We start from the raw sequence: 22601 nt of genomic DNA, 5'->3' as shown, positions 1-22601 counted from the left end.
TTTCATGGAGCAGCAGGGAACATCCTGCTCTGGAGCTGAAGCTGTGTGTGTTTAACACCATGCAGATGTGAGGTTCTTTGCTTGGCTTTGAAAATGCTGGCTGTGGCAAGGATGGAGGAGGAAATGCTGCTGCCATTACATACTGCTGAAGTGCTACTGCTGTGAACAAATAATGTTATCATTTAGTAATTAAGAAATTAATTAATGACTTGTTTAATTATATAATTTGTTTTGTTGGCTCTCATCCACTTGCATTCTGTTCAGTGAATCCCATCCAAAACGAGTGAATTTGCTCCAGAAAAAGAAATGCAATTCTTAGTATTCCAAATGACATTGGATCCTTTCTTCTCGCTGTTACCTGCACCCTCCCCAAACCTGTCTGGTTGTGGTAGGACTGTCCCCACCAGCAGATTCCCCCAGCCTGCAGCATGAGAAGGGTTTCCTGGCCCAGGATTCTTCTTCACTGAAAATGTGTGAATCTCACAGCTCCTTCAGAGAGGTGTTTCATTGGAATCTCAGTAGTTGTTCTCCAGCAAAAGGCCAAGGCCTGAACAGCCTTGGGAGGGATGAAGCTTCTCACTCAGGCACTGATGGAGAGAATCTGGGAAGTCCAAACGGCTGCTTCCCTGCTGCTCCTGGAAACAAAAGAACCTCATTGTACAAGGCTGTCAGTCAGGCATTCCCCACACACACAGAGCAGAATGTTCCTCCTTTTTAATCTTATTTTTAGGGTCTTATCCCAGCATATCTGGGCACTGATTCAAAATCAGAACTAGTGTTAAAAAAAAAAGAGGCCCAATAATAAAGAGATTAGTCATGCTGCCAGCAGGAAAAACATGCTGGGCAAGAGCAAAAAAGTTGCAAGAGCTGTGTGTAATTTTGCTTCATTGTGTTTTACTTTCCAGATTTGCTGAATCAGCGGCTCTACTGGGTAGACTCCAAATTGCATTCACTGTCCTGCATTGATTTCAATGGCAGCAACAGAAAAGTTCTGATCTCCTCTGCGGATGATCTGAGCCATCCTTTTGGCTTGGCAGTGTTTGAGGTAAGAGTGGAAAACGGATGCAGAACAGACTGGAGCCTGCAAGAGGTCTCAGAGCTCTTCTTGATTTAAAGTTCTGCCTTTTGCACAGCACAGAGCTCAGTGAGGGCAGTCGCTGCTATAGAAACCAATTAACCTCATGTGGGTTCAGCAGGGAAATTGGTTTTTAAAGCCCTTAATCAAGAGCAAAGTGTTATCTCATGCTTTTACCTAATGCAGCACCAGTGCATTAAATGATCAGGGGAGCAAAGGCTTCAACTTTGGCACTCATTGTAGGTAAGTTATAGCACAGAAAGGTCCACTTGGCTTCTGGCTCGGGAAAACCCTTATCCTTAAATCCCTTATTCCTCCTATGTGAAGTGTGTGATATCTGGGCATCTAACTTTGGGCATAGGTTTCTCCAGGTCATTGTTGCTCTTCAGAGCTATCCCCATCAGCAGCATTTGGAAGGATCTCTTGGGTTATTTCACCTCTCTCTATCCTTCCTGGTATGAATGGCTGGGTAGAATAACAGATAACCCTTCTGCTTTTGCCAAGCTGCCCTTGTTGTCCAGCAGTGTGGCTTTGCTTATGGAAATACACATGGGTTTAGGAGGCAGCAGCACACACAGATGACCAAGCAATTAAATTGTTTGGTAATAATGTGATTCCCGGGTACCTCTTCCACCAGTAGCTCTGTACCTTCAGGCATAGAATGCCATGCAAAAGATAGTAATATAAAAGAGAAATAGATGCTCAGCTTCCAGGTGTGCTCTAGGCATTGACCTCTTCACAGATACCTGTTTAATGCAGATCTTATCTTGGGAAAGGAGGAAAAAGCAGCAAGGTAACAAATGTTTCTAGTACAGTGTGTGGCCCTTTGCTCATGATCTACCCCAGCTTACAAAGAAAAAGCAGTTCAGAAACAACACGGATGCAACTTGTCTGTACCTTACCAAATTTCTGCTCCCTCACCTCAGTCTCAGAGCTACTCAAAATTACACAGCACATTGTAAACTTGTAGGAGTCCTGGGCTTTTGAACATTGTCCAAAATAGAAAAAAGCTGCAGACAGAAGTAACATGAACAGAAGGTGCCCCAAGGTAGGAGCATGGTGCACTGACTGTGACTGCGGGAGTTTAATCCAGCTGGAGTAGGATTTGAGCAGGCCAGGTCAGGAATCTGTGCATTCCCTGCAGGACAGAGTGTTCTGGACTGACCTGGAGAACGAGGCAATCTTCAGTGCAAACAGGCTCAATGGCTTGGACATCTCCATTCTGGCAGAGAATCTCAATAACCCTCATGACATCGTGGTGTTTCATGAATTAAAGCAGCCCAAAGGTAAGAGGTGTCCTCAGGATGTCATGGCTCTGAATCAGGTTTGTTTGAGCTGGTAAATGAAATGCTCCCTGATGGTTCTTGATGAGAGAGAATGCACAGGTAATAATGGGAAATCAATGCCTAATGTTTGAAGTTCCTGCATAATTAATTCAGCAGCAGCATTTATTGAAGAATCTGCAATTTGCTAATAGCTGTTTAATTAGCATCTTTGATAACAGTGAGTTACTCTTGTCACTGTGATGCTTCCCATTCATTATGTATTTGGCAAGTTTTTATAGTACTTTGTAAGATTCCACTCTACCATACAAACTGTAAAGATGCTTAGGCAGCCTGATAAATTGAGGTAGGGAGTGGGAGAAGGTCTTTTCAGAGGATCTGCTATTTCTTTGCCAAGGGCAGGAAATAAATTATTAGAAAAATAACTTGCCTTTTCTTCCATCCTTGAACAGCTCCAGATTCCTGTGAGCTCAGCCCCCAGCCAAATGGAGGCTGTGACTACTTGTGTCTTCCTGCACCTCAGATCTCTCCCCATTCCCCCAAGTACACATGTGCCTGTCCTGACAATATGTGGCTGGGTCCTGACATGAAAAAATGCTACAAAGGTAAATACAATCACATCTCCATTTCACTGTCCCAACAAAATCATACTTACAGTGAATATATTTCCTGATGGTGAAAACTCAAACACTGACTTCTGGATTCCACTCCTTGCTGCCCTCTGAGCACAGCAGCACTGTGGTGTCCTTTGTTGAAAGCTTGGTTATTTTGGAAAGGTTAACCAGAAAAAGATACAGCAGGACGGGGGAAAAAAGGGCTAGGGGCCAGTACTAGAAGATGTGAATAGTCAATAAACCATTAAAATTGATTACTCATATATTGATATATTGATCATGTCATATATATGTATGCAATGTGTACTTATATATATATTTAGGTATCTATAGATAGATACCAGATCTGAAAAGGACACAGTTGTTGCTGATAATATCCTGAAGAGACGAGTGGCTTCACTGTAGTTTTTCCTAACATGCCATGAGTTCCTGGTACAAATTCAGAATCTTAGGAGGTTCTCAAAAACCCCCAAGTTTGTGATCTTCTTAGCTACCTTCAATACAGACTGCTTTTTTAATTAGTATTAATTAATCAAGCTTGACTTCAGGAAGTAATTTAGGCGGAGCACTGTTAATAGTTTGACTACCTGGGAAATAGAATTGAAATTTAGTTTCTGCTTCTCTTCATTAAAGAAAACAATCCTTCCTAGATTTATATCACCATTTGTGATTTGTTAGGTGTACTTGCTTTAACCAAGTTTCATTGTTGCTTTTGGTTTCCAGATCTTCCAACCACTGCAACTCCTGTAGTGGTTTCCACAACCACAGTGTCCCGTGCTGACGGCACCACGACCACCACTGCTGTACCTGGCAGTGCCAATGACACCACTGAAGTCGTCCCCAAAGCTGTACCAGAAGCTACAATCACCACCCCAAGTCTTCATTTACCTTCCACCACATCCATCCTGATAGACTCCGAGATGACCACTGGAAACAGCAATTTATCACAGCACTGTAAGAGAATGAGATTCCTTTCCTTCTCCTGTATCACAGCTCCTCATGCACTGGTGGGAGACCTGCCCTAATGTCTGAATTCCAGAGGGGTCAGGTGCAGGCACACCCTGGTGCGCAGCAGGAGACATCAGCTCCTCTCTCTGCAGGCGCCTGGGTTATGATGGCTGCTGTAATTCCAGTCACTTGGCATGTCAAGGAACTTGTATCAGCTTTTATCCAAGGCACATGAACAGCCCTGAGAGTTCACATCAGCCCTTGTCTTGTGCCCAGTACTGGCTCATCTTGTGCCCAGTACTCAGCTTCAGTGCTGCAAACAGTAGAATGGATGATTCTGCAGGTGCTTCACCTATTTTAACTGTTTAGCAATTAATGTGATCCAGCACATCCAGTTCTGGGTGAAAAATTCCCCCTGTACATCTTTAGTGCTGCTGGACATGTGGAATCACTACAGCCCAAGCAAGACAAGCTGCCTCTGGTTTGTGTGTCCGTGCTTGGCATGTTAATGTGGTCTCATCAAGACACAGGTTTGAAGTTTTGCATTATTTATCAGAAGAGCATCCCAGTGGAGAGCACTAATAGGCTCTCCTCAATGGAACACCAGACTCAATCTCAGCGCTAACAGGCAATCCCTCCAGGTCCTGCTGCCAAGGCAAAGCAAAAAGGCTGAACTGCTATTAAAAAAAAAAAGAAAATTCTAGTCCAGAGAAAAGATTTTGCTGTGCAAGACCTCAGACATGTATGTTTAGAAACAGTGAAATGCTGTTTTCCCCCAAATGTTTCACTGTTTCCATTACATCTGGAAAGCAGCAATACACCACCCCTGTCTGTAGAACTGTGCTGCATGGGGAAAGCAGAGTCCAATGGCTAAAATGCCTTCAGTTCTCTTGGTGCAAGTTTCTTTCAAATGCAACAACTGCCTTTTTAATAAGCCATGGAAGCAAAGTGCTTTTATTGACCACTTTGGAAATAGTGTGGCTTTTTATTAAGTAAATAACTATGTAATGAAACAGCCTGCCACAGGGAAGTATTGAAAAGTTGCATGAATTGGTGTATCAAAAGAAAAAGTACAGTTAGTTCCTCCTCTTGCAACTCCTGATATTTTAGCAAAAGCAGATTTTCTCTACTGATACCCTATATGAGAGTTCAGAGCAAACATTTTATAGTCTAGAACTTGAATGGTTATATTGAATTTTTTTAAATGATATTTTCCTGTAATTGCTTTTTTCTAAGAACAGTATTGAGTTTTGAGACCATTCTTGCATGGTGGGGCAGGCTGCAGCAATGAGGGATAGATGTGTTCACTAACTCCTTAGCTGTAAATAAAAAAAAAGGAAAAAAATTAAACAGAGAAGCTGTGTAGATGGCTTTGAACTACATTCTTTTTCTGACAGCTCAATAAGTCATTCACTGTGTCAGTACTAGAAAGTGTTCTGTTGTGGATTTTTAGGAATGCTATTCCTAATATATGTGTCCCCTGATGCGTGCATGGCATTTCCATTAAATGTCAGTTTTTTAAAACTGCCCTCCTTTTTTGTGTGTGAAAATTGAAGGCCCAAGCACCATTTCTGGTCAGAGCTTCTCTGACAGCCCTGGAGCGTGTCCCTTCACTGGCCTCGAGCTCTGAGGTGTCCCTGTCCCCCGGCGAGGCAGCAGCGCTGCAGGGACCTCGCTCCTCAGGAGAAGGAGCTCGGCTCAGCCCAGATCTGTGTGCGCTGCTCAGTGTCACCAGAATAACTTTATTATGAAACTTTTTGTAAATCCTTTAATTACAAAAGCTTTCTGATGAGCAGAACAGCACAGGTACTAACAGAAAACATTCTTTAAAAGCAGCAAACGAGTTAAATGATCAGAACACTTCTGTAATTACAGATGCAAATGATGATGAAGGCTTCGGTTCAACTGTGACAGCAGCTGTGATTGGGATTGTCATTCCTGTGGGTAAGCAGATTGGATTTAACCTTTGAAAAAGTTCACCAAAATGCAATACCAAAATATTGTATTTACCACAGTAAATACACTTTTCCAGTTTTCAGGGGTGGGGTGGGAAAGAGTACAGGAACTGCTGAACTGGGGAACAGTAGCCCAGCTTTGAAAAAATGTTATGAGGACGGCTGCTAACATGGGAACATCCCAGCAGATCCATGCCTGCCTAACAGCCCTTTCTCTCCCCTCTCCTCAGTGGTCATTGGCTTGCTGTGCATGGGGGGATACCTCATCTGGAGAAACTGGAAACGGAAGAATACTAAAAGCATGAATTTTGATAATCCAGTTTATAGGAAGACAACAGAAGAGGAAGATGAAGACGAAATCCACATTGGGCGAACTGCCCAAATTGGACACGTGTACCCAGCAGTAAGTACCTGAGGAGATGGCTGCTGAAGATTAATTCTGTTAAGAGATCCAATAGAGAATTTGGATTAGTGTTATTTATTTGCCACATCATGACAAAAACCAGAACTTCTTTAGTATCATTGATTAGGCAGAAGCCTAAACTTCCGGCAGCTCATGCAGTTGTCTTAGAATGTAGTGCTCTAGATCAGATACTCAGTTCAAATGAAGAATAATTGTCCTAATCAGGGTACCAATCTGACAAATGTAAAGCTCCCTCAAGAGCTACCTCAGGATGGGACAGGTGATTACTCATCCCCTACTGGATTCCATTTAATCTGTGCTTAGGCTGCTACCATATGTCCAAACTATCCTAAGGATAAATTCAGTTTCTCTACATACCAGGGAGCATATTTTGTCTATAGTAACAGTATAAAGAAAAGTCACATTCCTCACAAGGAGAAGTGACTGAGGTTCTGTAAGAAGTTAAGGAAAAGGATCCTCTGTCACAGCAGCATCCCTGGGGAGAGGAGCACTGGCAGGTATAAGTGCATTGTATTTTCAGAAGAGAGCGGGAAGATCCAGAGTAATGAGTGAAGGCAGTACAGCTCCTGCAGGCAGGCAGGTGGGTGGATAATGTTCTCTATGATCTAAAGGTTCCACACAAGATCACACTGGAGAAAGTGCCATCCCTTACAAGGAATTTTATCCAATATATATGGGCAGAAAACTTCCCAGCACCTCTTCAGTAACACTTGAGCAAGAGACCTCATTTGGGGAGGACAAAAATCACTATCTAGAACAGACTTGTCACCAATACAGTAGGGACAGCCATGAGAGTTCTAACAAGAAATACAAGTTAGCACTAGTATCACATATCACAAAAGTGTGTTTTTTCCCTCCCCAGCGTGTAGCATTAAGCTTAGAAGATGATGGGTTGCCATGAGGATGAAGATGCTGCTCCAATCATTGGAACACTGAACAAATCTGCTTTGGATCACAGAACCTGCTTCTTCTTTTGGGTCATTATTTATGTTGCAGAAGGGTAACCACAAAGTTATAATGAACTGCAAACATCCAAAGGATGTGAGAGTTTTGTATGTATAATCTTTTATACACATTTTAACTTGTTGCACTACCCATTTGTGATAGTGAATAAGCAACAGCTGAGCTACTAACTCAATGTCCATAACCAGCCAGGCTGAAGGTTCAGTAGCTATTGCTTTATTTTAAGACTATATTTATAGATATTTTGTAAATATGTTGAATATGCTTTGTGGCTATCCATCAACATAAGTAAAATAAATCCTGTACAGGCAGTTTAGAAATATTTATTAACAAAATCTGGATTATAAGATCTGTTCTGTAAATATAGTAGAGGGGTGAGAGTATTTATTTTTTGTATGTTTGGCTTGCTGTGCATAGATTATCTGTGTATATATCTATCTGGATGAGATAGATATATAGGCATATAAATATATACATATATATAAATATATATACATATATTTTAAAACTACTAGCCTACATTTATGAAAATTAGGAATAATTGAATATTTACAGGATGTTTGAGAAGTTTGCTTTGAAATCTAAAAACACTATGTAAGAAAAAGCTGTAGTGTAAGATAGCTGACCAGTGAAGCACTCCATAACAAACAGCTCCTGATTTCCATCCTGGCTTTTAAGGGCTGCTATTACATTTTCCAGTCTATCCATGAAGAATCCATGCAGTGCATTTAACTGGAGAGCTACTGCCTACAGCATTTCAGTCAGGAGAAACTCCTACAGCACCCAGGGTCCTTGTACTGTATTGTTGCTTTTTTACAGCTTGGTACAAATCTGATTTGGTTTTTGTTCATTTGTTTCTAAATGTAAATCTAAATTCTCTTCCACACTGGGGATCTTGAATCTCTCAAATCAGCTCAGAATTAGCAGAAACAAAGATTTAGCCATATATTTCCACACTCCCAAGTGAGCGCTCTCCCTGGTTCATCAGGAAAATAACACAGTAACAAAAGTCACTTCCTTCCCTCCTTGCCCTTGTCCCCTGCTCATACTGATAAAAAATACAATTTTAGGAGCTGCTGTGGCACACACAGAACTCTTCCCAAGTCCTGCCCGTGGAACAAGCTGCCCCATGGCAGATCTCCCAGAGCACTGGGCAAGGAGGCCAGAGCAGGTTAAAAACTCCCAGCCTTTCCAGTGTCTTTGGCTGGGTCATCCTGCACCTGGCAGGAAAAACACTTGGTTTTTCTCATCTCATTCTATAGGATTTCCTGGGAATTCTGTGGAAGTGAATACACTTACCTCCCACTGCATAATGGACAAGTACCTCCCTGAACTGTACCAAATCCTAGAGAAATCTTCCTCATGTTTTTATGTCAGTCCAAGCTTTTGTATTTGAGTGAGTGGAAGAAACTCAGACTGAGTAGGTTTGGGGGTTTTTTTCCCTTTCTTTTAGAATAAATTTACGGAGTAATGTGAGCTGGAAGCTGATTCTTGTCTAAGAGAAGAAAGTGTTTAAAGCCTTGATATGCGTTACAGACATAATACATACTCTCAAATGCCTCGTGGCATGCATAGACAGCACAGAAGTAATCAAGCATCCTTCTATTCCAAATTTCAGATTTTAAGGCAGTGACAAAATGAGTGAGATATTCCATTATTGTTTTAAGGTATGAAGCTCTCTTTCTATAAATCCATGCACTGTGTGCATGAAGAAAAAAGCTGAGAAAGGCTGTATGTGATAACACTGTAACTAACAGATGAATGTAAATATATATGAAAGTTCTACAGTTTTGATACTTTTTTAAGAACACACAAACAAACCTGTACAAACCACTTGTAAAAGGCTGCAGGTTTTTTCAAACCATTGTAAATGAACTCAATGTGCAGTGCTGATTTCAACCTTTACAGATTTATAACTACTGAGAAGTCAAACACCAAATTTGTTTTTTAAGAAATTAATTATTTTAAATAATGGTTCAGATTGGTAGGGTGATATTTAACATTGTAATCATTTCTGCTCTGTCTTGTCATACTGAAGTTCTGTTAAAGTCCTTGCTTGGTGCCTTTTGTGTTTCAGTTCTGACCTTCCAGACAAAAGGCCCAGGGAGGGGCAGGGGGGGCTCTATGTAACACTTGCTGTACTGGAAACCAAATGAACACGTTTGTAAAACAGTGCGCTGTTTCTATATAGAAAGATTAAATTTTTTTATCTGGGATTACTGAACTAATTACTTCATGGTGTCTGCTAGGGGACTGTATCATATTTTGGTCTGAGTTTTCCCTAACTCTTAGTTGCCCAAAGCCAGAGTGGGATTTGGGAGCAGTGCTGTGTAATGCAGCTGTCCAGCTGCAGTGTCACAACAGCAGCACTGGGGACAGTTCATATTCCACAAGAGAGCACTTTGTTCTGAAGTGTCTTTTTCTGCCACGTTGGTTTTGGTCATCTGCAAATCACATAGAAAACAGCACCAGCTTCATTTCCTTGACTCAGTGATGTACCTGAGTAAAACCTCCCATGGTACAACTACAGCAATCCTTTCCCAGTGTGAGAAAATGTCCCAGAACTGAACAGTGTCCACACCACAACTGATGGAGTTTTTCACCTGAACTATTACATGCTGGACTATTCAACAACTAATTGCAAGTGACTCAGTTTCTTCTTGGAGCTTTTAGTAAAATACCTAAACATGCTGCAAAACTCCTTAGAGCCACACTTAGGCCATCTTGGAAAAGAGACAGTAATACTGCTGTTCTTGGAATCTCAAGAGGCAGGCTCAACTTCTTTTCTTTTAAACATACAAACAGTCCCTCCCATAAAGCTGGAAAAAGGTTCATGTACTGGAAGTAGGACAATAGTTTTGGCTGGATACATAAGTGACTCAGAACTAAATACACTGTTAGCTTGCTCTCTCTTCCCTGTCTCCTGAAAAAATAAAATCCTGCATAATACAGTACAATGCAATACTACACAACCTCTCCCCACTGCACTTTGTTCAAAGCCCTTGGAAGCAGTGCCTTTACTGAAATTCTCTTTCAGTCAATTCTTAGTCCCAAAGGAAGCAGCCAAGCAGGTAAAACTTTTCAAGCACAAAGAGTTATTACCAAACTAATATGGACTGATGTACTGGTAAATATCAGTGGTTTAGTTTTCTATCTAACTGAAAATAGGCTTTTTCTTACTGCAAAACATCTTCCCTTTCAGGTAAGTATTTTAGCAAAGTAATATGGTAACAAATAGAAAAAGGGAAACAACAACAAAATTTTCGCCAGGTTTAAACAGCAAGGACAGCACTAAAGAAAACTGGAAGAGCCTCATAAGAGAGTGCCAGACTTAGCTGGGCATTAAGGTATGCCTCCCAAAACAACTTCTGTTTTAAATTATTTATGTTGTATTAGCAATAATTTTTTTTCCACTTCTTACACATAGTAACTGTACAGTCTGAGCTAATCCACACCAACACTGTTCTGCCTACTCCCATTAAGATGCTGTATGGACTACAGGGACTCATCTCTGTCCCTCAGTGTTTATGTAACAATGTAACTCAGTCACCTTTCTGCCTTCTGCAGGAATGCTCATTTCCTTACGCTGTTTGCTCTCCATCAAACCAGCCTTTTAACTTTGGGAAACGCTTTTAAATCTGTCTTGAAGCAGGGGCCTACAGCCATAGGCTGTTGTGAGCTCCTTCACTGCTCCAGTGCAGCCATTTATAGAGTGGTGCCAGTTCCAGTTGTCTCCTAAATGCACACATTTCCTCTCCAGTCCCCTCCTGAGAATGGCAGTGACAGAAGGGCTTTGGTGGGCAAAATGGCATCCAGGCAGGGTAAACTCACCAACCCCAGAAGAGAAAAATGGGGGTGTTCACTTTCTACAGAGACCAAATTGGCTCTTCTCAGACAGATGAAATGAGCCTGGCCAAAAGTTTGCCAGGCTCATTACACCCCTGGGAATTAACTGAGCCACCTTGTTTTACTTGTATGGCTTTGAGCACCAACTCCTCAGCCAAGAGACAAATCCCAGAGTCCAATTTTACACAGATAAAGAAGAACTTTTGGCTTTTGCTATCACAGCAGCAGAGACCGTGACACAATCAATCAGCTTCACAATAGATCACCTCCCAGAGTGTCCCCAGAAGATGGCCTGTATGCCTCAGGGTGCTGCACGCGGATTTCTCATCCCAGCTTCCAGAAGAAGCCAATGAGCACCAGGCCAGGCTGAGTTCTTAGCTTTTACAGGAGGGCAGTAATGCTAATCTGGACCTGCACCTATGCATCAGCAAGCAGAATGAGAATTAACATGCTTTAAAAAATGATACTCTTTTTTCAAATTATTTGCAGCATTCAAATCTCTCCATGTACCTCAGTGGGAGAACATTTCCTTACGGGATTAGCCACAGCTGCCTGCTAAGTTCCCCACTATCAAGGAAACCACTGTAATCTTGTCAGTGGTGATAAGGCAGTGCCTTAGCAGCGAGCTGAAGTTATGTCAGTGAAACAAACAAATCTCCCTGATAGTTTGATAGGCCCCTGCCTGGCTCCAAGGGTGATGTACACAGGATTACAGAAGGCTGGACTGATAATTTTGTCTGCACATCAGTTCAGTTCTTCAGCCCTTGCCTTGAGGCTACAAAGTCAGGTAGAAGAGGAGAGGTTTTACCTACAGTTCTTGGCCAGGTACAGCTGAGGCCAAATAGCAAAGCCATTCCACATTACCCTATTCAGGACTTTATCTGCTGAGCCTGCCAATCAAGGAATTAATTAGTTCTACCTACAGTAATTTATTTTCATGCATATATTCCCTATATGCTATATATATATTCCCTATATATGCTCAGCTAAAAGCATACACATTACTTTAATTCAAGCCATTATACATAGAAGTTGATGAAAAGCCTTACAACCAAACATTCAAGAAAAATCCCTGAATATTTTACTAATAAGTAAGTTCTAAGCAAAAAGAGCACCTTGAAATGATGCTTAGAAGATAAACAATGCTTGGAAGGTAATATTAGAAGATAAACAATGTTTGGAAGGTAATATTTAGGTCTAAGCTTCATTGACAGAAATTTTCTAACAAAGGCTAAAGTTGACTTCTAGGCTTCCTATAATGAAAAGCTGACTCAAAATTATTGGAAATTGACATTATTTTTAGCAATATCTGAAATGGGTGTCACATTCAAAAGCCTACCTCATGAACTGACTTCATATTACTTTGATCCTAAAGGTATCAGTGGCAGTAAAAGTAATGAAGAAGTTAATAATAAAAACTTTCTCAATCACATCAGTGGCTGGCAGCCTGCAGAGGAGCAGGTGAGGTTAACAGAATCTCTTGCTATAGTGGTCTTTGCAGGAAAGGCCAAATTAAAACCTTTTTTTGCCCTTTTGCAGTTCAGTTGACATGAGCTCCATCCCAGTGTGGTGAGGCATGAACTCTCCAAATTACATCTCTCCTTGTGTCTTTTTTTTTTTTTTTTTAAGCTGATTTAAGAACTATCCATACAGCCTCTAATCATAAAAACCTACTTTATCTCCTGCAGACTAAGAGACAAAAACAAGGGCTTGGCTCACAATTCCCAAGGATTACAGTTACAGTTTCTCCTTTGACTTGGTTATGGCTCTGCCCAGGACATAAATAAGCAGTGATGCTTTAATCATTATAACTTAGATGCACAACCACCAAATACAGAACATTTTGGTATTTTCTTCAGCCATGTCACCAGTTTACAGAAGCTCATGGAGTACAATATTTGCTGCATAGAGAGGTTGTAGCTTCTCCATCCCTAGAAGGGTTCAAGGCCAAGTTGGAATATTCTGCCCTAGTGGAAGGCATCCCTGCCCATGGCAGGAGGTTGGAACTGGATGATCTTAAAGGTCCTTCCCAACCCAAACCACTCTATGATTCCATGAATATGGCACCAAAATGATTAAACTAAAGAACATATGATATTCCAAGTATGATCACTGGCCTAGAATAGACTCTAAGCAATACAAATATACACAGATAGGGATGCACCCCAAGCCTGATTTATACACAACCAAAGACATGGGCCATCTGCAGACCTAGATAAATTAATTGAGAAGCTGTGACAGGACCATATGATGATGATGTGTTGTTTGTAACACATTACTCTGGACTTTCAGCTACACTATGCCAGGAATTAGCTACAGTTATGGTTTCCCATAGCAACAGGATATATGGGACAAACTGCTCAGGAAAAGCCAGCTGAACAGGAGCTGTACCTCCCCTGCTGAGCCAAGCCAGGTGCTGCCTTGCTTCACAGGGAAGTGAAACCCAGCTCCTCCATGTGCATCTGCAGTACTTCTCAAATTTAGTCAAAATGTACCCCTTTCAAAGCAGCTGGCATTTTACCACTCCCACACTGCTTCAGACCCTGCAGACAAGCCTGGTCAACCCAAAGAAGGATGGACTAAACCCACCAAACTTGCCCCTAGCTGTCATTAATTCAGTAAATCTTGGGCACAGGACTGTGCTAACAGAGTCCCCGTCACTTGGCCGCTGTCCCTGCACAGTGACCACACTGAGCAGCTCTGCACTGACCGTGCTTCAAATGTGACTGCCCAGCAAAGCACTGCAGCTAACACCAATGACTGCACGCACGTCTCTGCTACCTGACCCAATAATCCAGTGCCACTTCAGAAACAGCTTCCTGTTGGGAGATTTCACCTTCCAGAGCAGGTGGGCACTTGGCAAATGCACCCCCCAGAACCGCACAGGGCAGGGATGGGCCAGGGGAGCAAAGTGGAGCTTTCTGGGGGAGCACAAACAGCACAAACAACTTCAAACACCTGCTCACACCTTGGCCAAAACACATACACAAATCAGCATTTGTACTTATATATTAATGTGATGAACAATTATCTCCCTCTTTCCTCAGGGACCTGTGTGCCATCTGTGTGACCTACACAGGCAGGCTACAAAGGGTTCAATTTAATCCTAAATACTGGAGCAGCACCTTCTAATGAGCAGGTACACAGAAGCCTTTTAATTTCAATGAGTCACTTCAAGGCAAAAGTCCTAATGAAGACAACATAATTTGTAGTGTCAATAGCTATTAGTGCTATGAGGGCTCCAGAACACGGTGAGCTTTGATTTAATGTCTCCCTTTTAGAGCACACTCTACCTTCATAACAAGAACAAGGCCAAAGAGGAATAACCTTCAGGTGCTCCTGTAGATCAGGAGTCCACAGCCATAGATTACTTTGATTACCATTCCCTCATTTGAGAAAAATCAACACAGTGCTATCAGAATATTTATGTCATCAGACCCAATGAATCTCCAACAAGATGTGAATTTATATTCATGAAGTATTAACTACTGCATTTTTGAGACTCTAGGGAGTACTTCTTGGATTTTGGGGCTACAGGGAATCCATATTTTCCAAATCAAGAAGTAACTTTGCTGGCTGACACTGGTCTTACACAATATCAGTTTTGCCTACTTATCCCCACCTCTGCAGCAGCAGGCCTCCAGGATCTCCTCTTCTCCACCAACATTTTTAAAAAGTAAATGCTGATCAAAGTATAAAGTTTGCTTCCAGAGAGAGTGAGATGAACTGATAGGGAAGGAACATGAAATGGGAATGATCTGAAAGCAATGGCAATTAGAAAGAAACAAAGGGCAGTTGGGATGAAACTGTGAGAGATTGATGGCCCCAGCTGAGACTTATTCAGAAGATTTGATAATCCTCTAAGGAGGAATCTTGACCTCCAAGTGCATGCACACAGGTGCTGCTGACAAGAAACAGAACAACTATAAAGAAAAAATACAGAGGATAACATTTTAGATGTGAATTCATGTCAGCCTTTGGCACCTGATCATTAGTACCAGCACTTAGTATAAAGCAAAAATATTTGGCAGTTTGAAAATTGTGTTCACATATAATTACTGTGCTGGCATTCACTACATTCAACAAGAGGAGCAAAGAACTGCATGGTAATTTCTGATAAAAAGGCAACTCCACCAGCCCCTTCTTTACGCTACTGTGACAACACAGGAAGACAAAGGTGATTACTTTCTTTTCTACCACTACCCTAAAATTAAGCCTTTCCCCACTGACACTCATTTGGCTTAACACCTCTGATTTGATGAGCACACTGCAGTTTTTTTTGGTTTTTTTTTTTTTTAGTTCTTCTCTGGCCATCTCAAAGACTGCTGGAGTAGAACTGAAGTAAGGCAAACAAGTCAGTGATGAGCTGGCTGTACAGAAAATACAATTTCCTTAGCAGAAGTGTCACATAATAAATTTCTCATCAGACCTCCGTATTTTTAAATATTTTCATTTTTCTTTCTTCCTCTACGCAAAAAACTCAGTCACTGTCTCCTACTGACACTTCATTTTGAGACAGAATGCAATTCACTCCCCTGCAAAAAATACTAGAGTGGGTGTCTTTTCAAGCCCTTGAATCGTGAAGAAAACCTGAAAAAAAATCTATATGAACCTAAATGGCTTATAAGGCTAGCACAGCCAAAATATTCATGTTTCTATAACCCAAATAAGACAGATACAGTCCTATGCAGGCACTTTTGATATACCAGACTGCAGGACAAACTACCCAGCTGCAGCTGAGTTCACCTGGGACAAGTAAAATGGGGGGGGGGGGGGGGCAGGGGGGGCAGCAGAGAAATAAAGAGAGAACAAAATGCAAGAAAATAAATTCAGCTTCAGCAGAAATAATGCAGTTTTAATGGACCATGGAATATAAGACACCCAGCAAGAAGATGACCTTTTCTCCAGTACTGAAATAACAAAGCAATAGAACACAAATGCTGATAAACCAACTTCAACTTTACAAAATCAATTTATATGAGAATAAAAGAACAAAATCCATGACCTTTTCTTTACTATTAAATAAACCAAATCCATCTACTGAAGTCTTCTTTTTGAACAAAAGTTATTGCCTGACCTTTCTTATTCCACTGCAGGATGCAAAGTGACTGGGTGATTTAAGTGATTTAAGCTCTTTTTTTCTTCCTAAATCAGAGGTTTGTGCCACCACAGAGAGGAGACTGTGCACATCTTCCCCAACCCCAAGACAGGAGCAGATTCTGTAGGTACCATCCGAGATCTGTGACGTGGCCCTTAAACAAGGGGCAAAGCCCCACAGGCAGGGGCTGGAAGAGGAGTGGATATCTGGGCTGGAATTTGAGTGCCCATCCAAACCAGGCCTATGTCTCCACAGCATTCTGCAACACACAAGTATTTCAGAATACACCTGCACAATGAAGACTATTAAGTGATATATGTTAATGGAATATTTTATCTAGTATATCAACACCAAGGTTATATACAGAACACTGACATAATTTTGTATGCTATTCTCAAAGAATCAGAAGCACAAAATACGTTATCTGAAATTAACATTTTCTGTGATGAGCTCTTGATCATTTACTGGATTCTCTACACAAACTGTTGTAGAAACACCATGAAATAAAAACATAATGTAAATGAATGATAATTACATAATTAATGTAATGACAGCCTAAACATAATTTTACCTGTAATATTTCTCTTGTGGAAGCAATGCCCAAGTAATGTCCAACAGATGGATGCTGCTGCAAAATACATTTATTAATTGAAAATAGAAATGTGTTATTATTTCCAATCCTTTTAATCCCAAGAGCCATCTGTGGGCAAGGCCTTTTATTTGACACAGTAAAAAAAAACATATACAAGTGGATTTGCCTATGTGGAAAGATATAAAAATATATACATTAATTCCTCCACTCTATGTTAAAGTGCTGTCAATAAGGAACTGCTTGTGCACCATCCCTGTGGTTTGACAGGATGGACTCAGAGTCAGAGTAATCCTGACTGACTGAAAATCAGGAATAATTCCTTGAGAGAGACAAATCACTTTATTTTGAGAAATAACTCCCTGGCTTCTGGAAGGAGATTAGTGTATTACAGCCAGTATCATCCTTTTCATCTTGGTTGTTTCCATTCTCTTATTTTTTTACTTTTAAATCACTAAAAAGCTGCCAGTGATATGAACATGGAACAGAACCAATCTGATGGCTCCTAGGGGCAGGAGAGGCACTATGCACAGCAAAACAGTATCTTGAAAAAGATGACCAAGAACTCTCTGAGATCAGGGGAAAAGGGCAGGAGAACATCAAGGCTGACAATTGTATCACCTGGCTGTAAAATAGTAATGCTGAAAAACAGGAATCAGAGATTATATGGCCTCATGCAGTATGGAAGGGACAGTTTTCTGCCAAAAAGCTCAGAGAAGAGGTGGAGAGACTAAATGCTGGTATACTCAGAGCTAAGAATAAAGAGCATTAGTGAGCAACGAGGATTTGTGATGCTGCTTATTTCAGGGCCTGCCCATCTCTTGCTTCTAAGAGCTGTAAGACCCCTGAACAAAAGCCATGGGGTACTGTGGAAGGGTACATTTACTGATAAAACAATCTTTCTCTGGATAAAGAAAAAAAGGGGGTTGCCATGGCAACCCTGAATGAATTCAGCACATCACATGCGCATGAAGTCTATCTGCAAGGGCTCTCTTGAAAGCTGAGGGTTTGCTTCTCACTTGGGATCCCTCAAAATTGTACAAGGTTCTTAAACATAAGGATTGCACAGGAAATGGATGGGACTCCTGCATCCACCAGATCAAAGCCTGCTCAAAGGCACAATTATCTATGTAAAAGGAAAGCAATGTATTTTTCTTGACAAAGTTTTCAAATTACTGTGAAGATTGGAGAGTCTGATGCATGCAGGGGACAAGCAAGGCTGGAAGTCTTCTGTGAGAAGGCAGATGTGCCTCAAGTGTTTCCCTTTTTTACTAATGAAGCCTTATGCTTGGGTTTCCTGACTTACTACACAAGTCTCTTTCTTTACAGAATAAGGGAAAAGAAGAAACTCAAATATTGGAATCAAATACACTGGAAAAATGAGTGTTTTAGAGATGACAAGCCTGAAGGAAAAAATGAAATGCAAAACCAATTAAAAAGTACACAGGTAAAAATGTTAGAAATAAATAACATTCCATATAATTTTGTCAAAGTGTAACAAAGAACATGAGGCCCACTTAGAGTAGCATAAGCAGGCCTAAAGGTAAAATCTAAAAGTTTCTGTTATAAAAGCACCGCCCCAGGTCTCCTACCTCTGTAAAGCTTGTGAAATTCTGCTGTGTCAGAAGGTTCTGTCAGAGCTTGGATTTAAAATCAAACAAACAAACTTGGTAAGGCATTTAAAAAAAAAAAGAACTATGTTTATTGATGATAAAGTAAGGCCACATGGAAGCAAAGAGAAGTTTCTCTGTAGCCCTTGTCTGAAGTGTCATCTCGAGCAGCTCAGCACAACCAGGATGTCCTTCCAATCAAGGAGGTAAAATGTCCAACACTCCTTTGCTTATTTCCACATTTATAGAAACATAACCCCCCTCTACAGGAAGGTCATGGGCTGAAGGCTAAATAAATACCTGTGCTCACTCCTTGCCACCAGGGAAACCTTTAAAGAGTTTGGCAGATTTGTTTAAATAAAATCAGTTTACACAGAAATACATGACTGGAATACAGCACTTGGCTAATGTCAAAATGAAGAGCCTGAAACATGCAGTGACATCAAATACCTCTTTCTTATGTAGCTCTTGGGGAACTATAAGAGGACAATTCACAAAGGCTAATTTCAGTCTAAATGTGTAGATTTTTCCTCAGAAGCAGCCACTGGAGACAAGCTCCCCCATGTCAGCCCTTGTAACTATCTCTGTAAAATCTTGAAGTGAGAATTAATACACATCTATTTTTAAATAAGAGCAGATTCTATTTTGTTTAAGTTCAAGACACAGTTCTACCATGAAAAACAAACCATTTAAATAAGTCATATTTGTTTTCCTAAATTATTTGTGGCAATAAACTCTAAAGAGTTGGATTCACCAGTACTGGAACCCAGACACTCTTCTCAGTTCTCAAACACCACTGCACCCCAACTTCCAGCCTTGAGAAATGCAGCAGATTCAGATGGGAGATGACTTTTTAAATGAGAAAGTCAATTAAATTATAAACTTACATTTGACACAAAAACAGTCTGTAGAGAAAGCAGGGAATCAAAATCAATCAAAACCAAAAAGCTTCCTTAAAACTCACACAAATATTCCCATGAGAGAGCTGATCTTGTCTGAGGGCAGGGGGCTGAACACAGCAACAATGACAGACCCTTCCAGCCCTGCTTTCTATTAATTTCCACCAATCTTTCTCCTTTTCAGGCACTCATTTACACACAGGAGTCCATGCTAGGCTTAGGATCTGGTTCTTCTAATACAGAAGTCAATACAGCACATTCTTGTTTACTAAGTCATGACCAGTGAGAACTGCCTTGTGAGCAAACAGAGTCTGGCTGTCAATAACCAGCCACAGCAGCACAGCCCAGTGGGGAGAGCCTCACCTCAGAGCAACAAGGTTGTTTTACCTGGCACCAAAACAACAAATGTTCCTTCTTACAGAGGTGCATTTTTAATTTATCCATATTGCAATTTCAAAGTACAAAATCTCACAAGTAGTTCATTACAATGCAAAGCTTAGGGTTAACACAGCACCCCCCAGTTTGTCTCAGCAGCCACAACACACTGCTGACTCAGCTGGATTTTGATACTCGTTATCTCTCTCACAATGCAGAGGCAAAGGAATTAACATTCTTCAGAATAAAATTCTCTAACCAGCAAGTAAAAAAGTAACACAGGCATAACAAGGATCTACATGCAAAGTCAAGATCCACACCATGGAGCACGTTAAATGCTATGGAACACATTTTAAAGAAGTATTTTAGCAATTTTTTAACTTTTGGAGATTATATTGTCTTTACTTTCCTCAACCAAAATAGTTTCTTTAATAGGGGAATCAGTAAGAATTAAAGCCTCTGCAGATACAAGGAAAAAGAGTTGTATAAAATTCTCTATGTTTGGAACACGGTTTCACAAGTTACAGACATGGAAAAATATCAGAAAACAACCTGATTTATTTGCAATCTGTGAAAAAAATTCTGTCACCCAGTTCTCTAAAGTGTTCAACATTTCTAGTGAAGAGAATAAAATAGCAGAAATACAACTATTTCAAGAAACAATCACAAATCTTGCAATCTTAAAACTAAGTTAAATTATGGATTCAAAGTAGGTTGATTCATTCAAGCCATCTGCTCTTCTATTGACATGAGAAAAAAATCCCCAAATAAATAGAAATATTCAGAGCATGTTGATTTAATTTCTCCCATTTTTCCAAGTCCCACAGATACCCACTCCTCACAGGTCAGACGAGAAACTCTTGTAAATTTTGCTCTTCTTCAAAAACAAACAAAAAACCTCCCTAAACCAGTACCAGTATTAAGATTCCATATGCATATTGTTACATTACAGTCCTTCTATCATATGTAAAACAATGCTAAAAATGTGTGTTTATAGAAATATTTTCTTCAGAGGCAGAACAACCACTGTTTATACATGCTTTTAAGCAGCACGAAAAGAACTACAGCGCACACATTTGTGCCTTTCACAAACACATACTTAAGCCAATGCATTCAAGCAGAGTATGTTTGGGATTGTAAATGTGTCAAGATAACCCAAACAACACTGGCAGCAATTCTTTACCCATTGTATCGCCATCAAACATAACATTTATTTTACTTAGACAAAAAACATAATATACACACAGCAAAAAAAAAAAATTAATCTCACTTATATATAGAATGCATTTATCATAAAATGTTAGAATTAATATAGAGAACTCAAAGACAGTTGACACCTCCAGAAGGAATTAAAATGCAGGTTCTTGGGATAATTCCTATGCCAGTTTGCTCTTCTTTCCAACACAGTAATTTAAATAAATTTACATTAAGCACTGATATTCCTGAAAAGGCTTATAAACAATTTAGACAATTACAGTGAAGTAATTCTCTCACAAAAAATCCCCAAACCAAACAAAACCAAATCTCTGAACTTGGGGACAAACCAGACAGTACATGGTATTACCTTTAGACTGGACAACAAAGTTCACAAAACAAGCAGGGTAACAATTCTGCCAAAAAATCCTTCAGACTGGTATAAATACAAATGTTACATTTTTTAAGGTTATAATTTTTAAGGTTTTAATTTCTTTGCAGTACCTGCAGATGTTATAATGCAACAGGTTGGCTATTTCTTTATCAGTAGGCCTTTTCTATTGAAGGGATGACTTTTAGACATTTTATAGAGTGAACATTCCTAAAGAATGCAGAATGCAACTGAGAGTATTCAAGCACAAAGATGTGAAAAACAATGAATAAGAGAAAATATTGCCTGACTTAGCCCTGCTGTAACTCTAAGGAAAGCAGAGAGAACTCCATTAGCCCTGCAATGGGAAGTGAGGCAGCACCATCTAAATGAAATCACATTCATCAGTGCAAACCCATTTCCAACACCACCAGAGTGCAAGCCACCCTCCCCCATTCTGTGTCCTCAATAAAAAGCGTCCTGTCTAGTGGTGTGCACAAGAGATAGCCTGTTTCTGAATTCTTCTTGCAGAAGGGAATATTTTATACAAGAATGCGTCTCTGGCTATCTCCTTTCAGCAGTTCCCAAAGCAGGAAAGGGCAGGATTTACCGCCAGTGCATTTCCTCTCAAACCTCAGGCCACCAGTGGTGAGGGATCTCAAACCAGTCCCAGAGAGGCACCAAACTGCTTCAGAAGATAGAAACTTGTCCATTTGTTGTTAATTTTGCTTTAAATCATAAATGCACGGTGTCTGTTCCCTCTGTGCAGCAAAGAGATGAGGAAATGCCTCTGGGATTACCTGGTGGAGGTCTGCCATGGTCAGCTCTGGGATCAGTGCAGCTGCTGGAGGGCCGCCATCGCCTCTGGGACTCGCCCAGTGGATCGGCCACATCGGGCTGATAATGCCAAGCTCGGGGGTTTGGCCCTTGGGTGGCCACTTAATCAAAATATAAATCTGATGGTTTTAGTGGGCCCCTTCTAACTTGGAAGGAGTGCAGCATAGCAAGGTGTGTGTGTATCAAGTTCTTGTAGTGGCACTAAATGCAACCATCAGTGCTCATCACAAAAGGCCACTACACATCATCTCTTTCGTTCGTATGACTAAATATCACCAGAAGGCTATCTTATGAGTAACGAGTGAGTAAACTGTTCTCCCACGGGGCCCGCCGAGGGGCTGGGACTCTGCCCTGGGAACAGCAGAGGTGCGGCGATGCCTCACCTGACACCGTCTCGCGTCGCTACGGGATCTCCCCGGTTAGCTTTACGCCGTGTCCCGGCTGTGTCCCGCTCGGGTGCCGGCTCCGGGCCGGCGAAGCTCCGCTGAGGGAGCGGCCTGAGCTCCCCCTCACAGACCGGC

At 40.9% G+C, this 22601-nt stretch overlaps 1 protein-coding gene and 1 long non-coding RNA gene across 2 annotated transcripts in view; one reads left to right on the top strand and one right to left on the bottom strand.

The window, feature by feature from the left end:
- Positions 1 to 9478, top strand: part of LRP8 (LDL receptor related protein 8) — a 171683-nt gene extending 162205 nt beyond the window's left edge. Inside the window, exons 13-19 of the mRNA XM_053985523.1 lie at positions 906 to 1045; positions 2220 to 2361; positions 2811 to 2963; positions 3696 to 3926; positions 5796 to 5864; positions 6106 to 6278; positions 7162 to 9478. Of these exons, the coding sequence (XP_053841498.1) occupies positions 906 to 1045; positions 2220 to 2361; positions 2811 to 2963; positions 3696 to 3926; positions 5796 to 5864; positions 6106 to 6278; positions 7162 to 7200 (947 nt within the window). The 3' untranslated portion in view covers positions 7201 to 9478. The remainder of the gene's footprint in view (positions 1 to 905; positions 1046 to 2219; positions 2362 to 2810; positions 2964 to 3695; positions 3927 to 5795; positions 5865 to 6105; positions 6279 to 7161) is intronic.
- Positions 198 to 22575, bottom strand: LOC128811704 (uncharacterized). Its single transcript, XR_008438433.1, has 2 exons — positions 22464 to 22575; positions 198 to 635 (listed from the first exon to the last, which is right to left on the bottom strand). It is a non-coding gene; the product is annotated as an uncharacterized LOC128811704 (long non-coding RNA).
- Between the last annotated feature and the right edge of the window lie 26 nt (positions 22576 to 22601).

This window comes from Vidua macroura, chromosome 9 (genome assembly GCF_024509145.1).
Source record: "Vidua macroura isolate BioBank_ID:100142 chromosome 9, ASM2450914v1, whole genome shotgun sequence".
In the NCBI taxonomy this organism is placed as follows: domain Eukaryota; kingdom Metazoa; phylum Chordata; class Aves; order Passeriformes; family Viduidae; genus Vidua; species Vidua macroura.
This window is presented reverse-complemented; position numbering and strand designations above follow the sequence as displayed.